A 7,416-nucleotide genomic window follows, 5' to 3' on the forward strand; every position below is an offset into this window, starting at 1 on the left:
CTTGTCCTCAGGGGCCGCCATCGGCACCCGGCTCTTCTTTCCCCAGGCGGCTTATGATCTATACGAATAGGCCTGCACCTCTTCCCGGGAGGAGTCCCTGGGCTGTTCTGCGGGCGCTGAGGCCATAGCAACGAGAGCTTTGCTGCTGAACTCCAAAATGCAGCCGATTCACCAGCCCTGCTTCATCCCCTGAGCGGCTTGAACCACCCTCAGGTCACCTTCAAACCTCCTCATCCCTGAAGGAACGAGCACAACTCACTTTGCCCTTTCTTGTCTTTGGCCCAGTGTCGGTCGTATCTCACGCGCCCTGAGATCTAACCGCTGCGTGGTTTTTTCATCCCCGGGAGAGATGTCACTGGGATGAAAATAACTTGCAATTGGAGCATTAATTCAAGCAGCGCTCCTGAGATAAACCCAGTTTGAGCACTCTGTTATTAAGTGGGTATTTGGGGCAAAGAAGAAAAGGTTATGTCCTCATTTAACATCGCAGCCAGCTCTTCTCCTTTCTGTGGGGTAACCGCACTACCCGTCACCGAGTTGGGCTCATGTTGAGCCCCAACTGGGGGAATTGCACATTAGCGTAATTAATGGACATAACCACGCTTTAATGAGAAAGATGACGACTTCCAGCGTGAAGGTTTGCGCTCGCACTGTGGTTACGTCCCGGTCAGAAGCAGCAGCTTCCGCCGGGCAGGACGTGCTCTCAGGGAAGAGATTATGTTATTTCCACTTTACGCTTTGCTGTCTTCTCAGCGAATCCGGGTTTTATAATTGCTGCGAGAGAGCGGGGCCACGCTCGCTGTGGCTCTCTGCAGCCAGACGGCCTCGCTGTGCCCGCCTCGCGTGGAGTTTAACCCCGTTGAGGGTTTTTTTACCTCAGTGAAGAACCGCTTCCGCCATTTCGGGGGCGGGGGAGGCGCAGAGAGGCGGGGCGGTCCCTTTAAGCCCCCCCCAGGCGCCCGCCTGCGCCGTGCCGGGAAGATGGCCGCCGCCGGCAGGGTCTGGCGGGCCGCCGCGCTGCTGCCGCCCTGGCGGTTGCGGGCCCCGCGCCGAGCCTACGGCGCCGCGGCAGGAGGGGGCGGCGGTGGCGGCGGGGGGCACCTGCTGCTGGGCGCCGCCTTCGCGCTGGGCGGCGGCGCCGGCCTCTACCTGGCGGCGCGGCACCGCCTGCGGGAGCACTCGGCCGCTGAGGTAACGCGCCGCCGGGCCCCGCTCGCCGCCTGAAGCGGCTCCCCCCGCCCGCGGGCTGCGCTCTCCTCCCCTCCCGTCCGCCCCCCGCGGCTCCTGCCGCCTCCATCCCCGCGTGCTTCCCCGGGCGCCTGCCCTTCCCTCGCCCCCCACCCCTGGCGAGGCCCGGGCACGGCCGCGGTGACGAGCACCGGGAGACGAGAGCTTCGGGGAGAGCGCGGAGCGGTTTCTTCCCGCTCTGCGGACCAAGCGGCTGCCTTTGCTCCGGTTTCGGTGAGGAAACCGATTAAAATTGTGTAAAGGAGGCCCCGGCCGCATTCTCCCTGAGGAGCTGTAAGGAATGCCTGTCAGAACGCGAGAGCATGCTGGGGATGTGAAGCAGCATTGTCTGTTAGAGTTGTTGCTTTTTCCCAGCACCCACGGAGGGTTGTGTAACCCAATAAATTGCAAATGAGAAGCAAAATGAGATGACTGCATTTGTTTTATAATGTATGACTAGCGATTGGCATGGCCTGTCAGATTGCTGAAGTATTAGCAGTGTTGGGAAACATCCCTCACCTGATGCCTCGCTGTTTGCTGCCCTGGGTTCTCCCTGCCTTGACTCAGTTGCGCACAGGTTGGTTAATCCCAGGAGTCTGAACTTGGGCAGATACATGCCTAAAATCTCTCTGCTCTCCCCACCCTGTGGCCTCCACAGAGGTTATTGGGGGGAAAATTGAAAAAGCTATTTTGGTTTTGATTTAAAGATGATTAAAATATGGTTGTGTTTTTCTTTAGTTTCAGAATTGTGCATAGAGGAGTAAGCTCTCTGCATTTAAGTTATTTTTTTCTGGCTGTGAGTAGGAGTTTCCAGCAGATTAAATAGATGTTTAGAAAAAATAGGTATTTGGTCCCAACGGAAGGTGAATATTTGTGATGCCATGTGAAGAAAGCATCTGTTAGTCAAGATATTTTGATGATCAGATGTTGAAACTGAATGACTGTGACTTCATGACAAAAATAAGGGTGGAAGGAAGGTAATATTTACATTTTTAGTAGAAAATGGAAGCTTCTGGTCTCTTCCTTCCCCAGCTGCCTGCAGGGACCCTGCAGCTCACACTCTACCAGTATAAAACGTGTCCTTTCTGCAGCAAAGTCCGAGCTTTTCTTGATTATCATGGACTGCCTTATGAAATTGTGGAAGTGAACCCGATAATGAGAAAAGAGATCAAATTCTCTTCCTACAGAAAGGTGCCTATCCTGCTAGCCAATGCTGGAAGCCCTCTGGTAAGTCTTACTGTGTTGAAAGCTGACTTCCCCACAAGCAGTGGTTTGGAGGCTTGTCTCTGTCACATATCTGTGGTTTATCACATGCAGTGTAATCTTTAAATCATCTTTTATTTTCTCAAGAGCCTAAGATTTTTTTCTTGCTGTATGGTCTCCTATGCCTTGGCCTTATTAGAGTTTTTTGTTGGTCATTCTTAAAAGGCATGTTGTTTGTGTAGTGACTCTATCATCCGGTGATTATCTAGCTTCTGTGAGCCTTTATGCAGGACATATCATCTGTACCAGTGGTAACAGGAACTGCTTGTATCTTGTGGGAAAAGAATGAGATCTCAAGAATACTGAAGATTCAACTTGACTTTTTTTTTTTAATGTTAGTGTTGCTTTCCTCCTTCACTCCCAAGAGCCTAAATCCAAACTCCACTAGTACTGCATGTGTACCTGGCCCTCAGGTCCTCTGTTGTCAGAATTAAAGACAAATTTGAAGTGATACTCTGAAACGATCACAGGAGAGATCTGAATGTAGGGCTGTCTTTAGATGTGCGGGGACTCCTGTGGAGATGCATGGGAGGAGAAGGGATTGCAGTACTAACTTGGAGCCTGGGCATGCGGGGGAAAAGGTTTTGAAGAATTTCCTTTTCAATTTCACCAACTTATTTTAAAAGTTTGTTTTAATTCTGTTTTTCAGCAATTGAATGACTCTTCGGTGATCATCAGTGCAATAAAGACCTATCTCATTTCCAAGTAAGAAAATGGGATGATGGGAGAAGAGCTGAATGTGAATGGCCGTAGCGAACTAGAGATTCAGAAGACTCTCTGAGTTGGTCATAAGAATCTTGCTGACCTTGGTCTCTGAAGCTCTGGGTGTTTGGCCCAGCTGACCTGAGCTTGGCCGTGATAATGTGGATGGTACCTGTGTATGTTGTGATGTGTGTGCAGCGAAGCAAAGCTTTTACCTTTCAGAACTCCTCTTTTTCACCTGTGAGAGTCTCTTTGCACAAAACCTACTTAAACATGGACTAGTGTTAGTCCTGGAACTAAGCTTACATTTAGCCAGTTATAAAATGTAGAATGAAATGAAATTGCTGTGCCTGTGGCCTGTCCTTTAGGTCTGCACTACAAAGTGCTTGAGAATGGTAGGTAGTTTTATGCCTGCAAAAATTTCTGTTCTGACACAGAGAAAAGTGTGTCCACTAATAATAGTTATTTGCAAGTAGCTGTTGCAGTCTCTTTACAAAATGGATTTCAAACAGAATTTGGAACCTTGTGCACTTGTTTTTAGAATAATACATTTTAAAGTCTGTATCTTTCAATCTGTCCTTTCCTCTTGCTCATTTGTGTGGCAGCCAGATCAGGTGCTAACTGTGTTTCTGTCCACAGGAGGAATAGCTTAGAAGAGATTGTGTCCTTTTATCCTCCTATGAAAACTGTGACTGAGCAAGGCAAGGAGGTGTTTGAGTATGGGAATAAATACTGGCTCATGCTGGATGAGAAGGAGACAAAGCAAGTCTATCCTGTCAAAGAAGTGAGAGTGTAAGTGCTCTTAAGTTTCTGGGCTCTCCAAGTAGGATCACAGCCTCCTCCAGATGTACTCAGGGATGGTGTAGATATAAAATCCTGCTGGTGCTGACAAATCCTGTCACACCCCCTTAGTGTTGAAAACCTCGGTAGTTAGAGTGGTTTTGCTGTGTTTCTTGCATAATTTGAAACAATGCTGTTAGATGGCCTCGTTACCACCCTCATGGTCATGCTGGCCTTCAGTTGCCTCCAGTTTCTTTCTTGGCCTTTCCTTACGTTGCAGGGGAGCTCTATGGAGTGCTAGTTTCCCTTTCTGCTTTAGTTCTCATGTTGGAAGGATAAGCTAGTGCTGTATCTTGGTCTTAATTTTAGTTTGAGATTGGAGGAGCCTTGCCAAAGATAATAATCCTGAGTGCATTTCAGAGAGGTCACCAGAGCACAAGGCTGGGCAAGAGTCTGACACGTTCGTCCTTGGCAGAACCTCTGGCTAATGCCACTGTGATTCTGCCTGCCTCCTGTAGCCCTGCAGTCTGTACCTCATTCACTGAAAAGTTACTTTCTTCTGAATGCTTGCAGGGAAGAAATGAAGTGGAGAAAATGGGCAGACGATTGGCTTGTTCACCTCATCTCCCCCAATGTTTACCGGACCCCCAGAGAAGCCTTGGCATCTTTTGATTACATTGTCCGTGAGGGGAAGTTTGGCACCGTGGAAGGTTTCTTTGCCAAATACATGGGGGCTGTTGCCATGTTCTTCATTAGCAAGAGGCTGAAGAAAAGGTTGGTACTATTGAGCACCAAGTACCCAAGAGTATTGTACCCAAGTTCAGTATTGCTGTTAATAGGCATTATGCCCTGCAAAATCACTGCATGTTTGATGCTTGGCAAAATTAGCATTTTCTGTAATATGCAGATTACAGGTAATAAAGCAATCTAGTGGTATTCCCGCCCTTGCCTTAGTAAGAGGAGCAGTGAAACTGTAAATAGTTGATGTTCAGTATTTGCAAGTAAACATTTTTTTCTGTAGTTGTACATTTTTTCTGTAGCTCCTTAACGTCCTTAGCTGTGAACCCCAGATGTCAAAGGGCAGAACCTCAGTGTTTTAAACCAAACAATCCAATGTGAGTAACAGCTGTACTTCTTTGACTGGAGGTACTGAACCCCTCTATTTATCTACTGTTTAGTCAGTAACTGTCCCCTTCACTCTCAAATACCTTCCTAATTCCCAGGCAAAGACCAGCCCAGGAGATTAGACATGATGAAAGATTAAAGAAAGAAACAAACTAGTGTCTTCAAAGTAGTTCTTCTCTTTATCCAGACATCACCTTCAAGATAATGTCCGAGAAGACTTGTATGAAGCAGTTAATGAGTGGGTAAAAGCTGTGGGCAAACATCGACTGTTCATGGGTGGAAACCAGCCGAACCTCGCTGACTTGGTAAGGGGTTAATTCCTGCATTTATTGTTAGGTGTATTACAAATTATCCAGTTGCTCATCTGTGTGACATGGTTAATACAAATGTAGGCAGAAAAGGGGAGTTACATGAGCTATGTTGTCCATGTCCTTTGTGCAGTAATACAGTTCCCATATGAAGGGGATTTGGAAACATTTGTGTTAATTAGGATGGTATTTGCTGTTTTCCTCCAGAGAAATGTTTCCTAAGATGGAACCTGCAGTTCCCATCTGCAGGTGGGTGTTACTGATCATGTGGAAGCATGATAAAAGCAGGTTACAAGGCAGGACACTGCTCTGGCTCATGAATGCTGGTGAATAAAGCCTCACACCTGCACAGGTTCTATTACATTCAATGCTGGCGGGGTTTCCTTTGCAGGCAGCAGCGCATAGTGGAGCAGGATTCATCCCCTGCACCAGCAGTTCTCCCTGGAATGCAAGTGAAGCATTTCGCACCAGGGCTTGATGCAGAGATGGGACTAACTTTTGCCCCATAACTGCATGTAGATCCTGATCTTTCCTTACTGTTTCCTCATGGAAAAACATGCATATTCTTAATTACCTTTCTGCCATTCAGTCTTCCTTGCTAATCAGAGTGGTGGGGTAGATGGCAGGACAGGGAAAGAACATTGCTGGCTAGGCGATTGAGACAGTTATTGGTACCCTAACCCATTCTCCACCGCTGACTCAGTGTTCTAATCTTTATCCTCTGGCACAGGCAGTGTACGGGGTCCTCCGAGTCATGGAAGGGCTGGAAGCCTTTGACGACATGATGGTTCACACTAAGATTCAGCCTTGGTACCAGCGCATGGAGGAAGTCATTCAAAAAGCTGAAGCTGCAGTCTGATGCCAGCTGCAGCTGCCTTCCTGAAGTACTTGCATGGTAAAAAAAAAAAAAAAAAAAAACCAACTTCAGAAGGAATGGCATTTATTTCTTAAGACTTGAATGGACTGGTCACACCTAATGGACTGACATGCAGGCACAGAGACTGTCCTGTTAAGAATATCAGGTGTCAGAGGAGGAGAAGCAGGAGGGATCCAGCTGGGTGTATGTCTGAACACGGTATTTAGAAGGACGGGTACAGGTGAAAGGAAGGGATCTTGGACGCTGCTGGGAAGGAGAAGCTCTGAACTGAAGAATGCAGCAAATAGGCTTCTTTTAGGTGAGAGCCATTCTTGGAGCAGGTTACTGTAAAAGCAAGCCACTCGGCTAGTAAGTGTTACAGCCATATCAGATACAGTAGGTCTGAGCAGCTTTTACTTCAGGCTGTCTTCCGCTACTCATCTATGTCATCTGAAGTGTTTTCCTGACTGAGACACTGGATAGCAGTTTTTAACTGACAATTTTTCCTGCAATAGAATCCTGTAAGCCCAGTGCTGAGGGAACTGGAAGAATCCACGGTACTGGGAAAGGCATCCTTCCTATGACAGAAACGATGCTGCACTTGACAGATTGTATGCTCTTCCATGTAAACGGTTCTTTTGGTACTTGATTCTGTACGGTCTGCAAGGATAAAGGCTTGCTTCTTTCTGTGCCCTTTTGCGAGATCTGTGACTTCTTACCTTCCCCGTTACACCTGGAAAGCACACCCTACACAGAAATCACTAATGCCGAGCAGTTATTTGAAAGATTTATCTTGCATGAAATCTCTCTGGAATACCCCTGAAAATCAGTTTGTTCTTGTTTTGGAAAAAGAAGGATTAAGAGGAATTGGCATGCCCGGGGGATCTCTAGATGTTTCTGCTGTGCGAGAGTAACAAAGGATTTGCTGTTGTAGCAATTGGATTAGGAGCCATTGCTGCAGGTAACATTGTGCGATACCAAGTCTGCTGAGCTGTGCTGGGTAGAAACGCCTGATGTTTGTCGCAGTGAGAGACGGTGCGTGTTTGAATGTGCAGCCCGAAGGCTTGAACCTCCTTAATTGTCAGCTTGAAACAAGTTCTGTTTCCCCAGAAGAAAGGGCAGGTTTCAGGGAAGCTGGTTTGTTGAGAGAGGTGC

The 7,416-nt window shown here is 47.6% G+C and overlaps 1 protein-coding gene across 1 annotated transcript; it reads left to right on the plus strand.

Annotated features, from left to right (window-relative positions):
* The first annotated feature begins 939 nt into the window (after nucleotides 1–939).
* Nucleotides 940–6,952, plus strand: PTGES2 (prostaglandin E synthase 2). The gene is made up of 7 exons (XM_075519901.1): nucleotides 940–1,191; nucleotides 2,260–2,454; nucleotides 3,140–3,195; nucleotides 3,832–3,984; nucleotides 4,546–4,746; nucleotides 5,285–5,402; nucleotides 6,136–6,952. Exons 1-7 carry the CDS (start codon nucleotides 982–984, stop codon nucleotides 6,262–6,264), a joined length of 1,062 nt encoding a protein of 353 aa, XP_075376016.1. The 5' UTR covers nucleotides 940–981; the 3' UTR covers nucleotides 6,265–6,952.
* The last annotated feature ends 464 nt before the right edge of the window (nucleotides 6,953–7,416 follow it).

Source organism: Mycteria americana, chromosome 17 (assembly GCF_035582795.1).
Source record: "Mycteria americana isolate JAX WOST 10 ecotype Jacksonville Zoo and Gardens chromosome 17, USCA_MyAme_1.0, whole genome shotgun sequence".
NCBI classification, from domain to species: Eukaryota; Metazoa; Chordata; class Aves; order Ciconiiformes; family Ciconiidae; genus Mycteria; species Mycteria americana.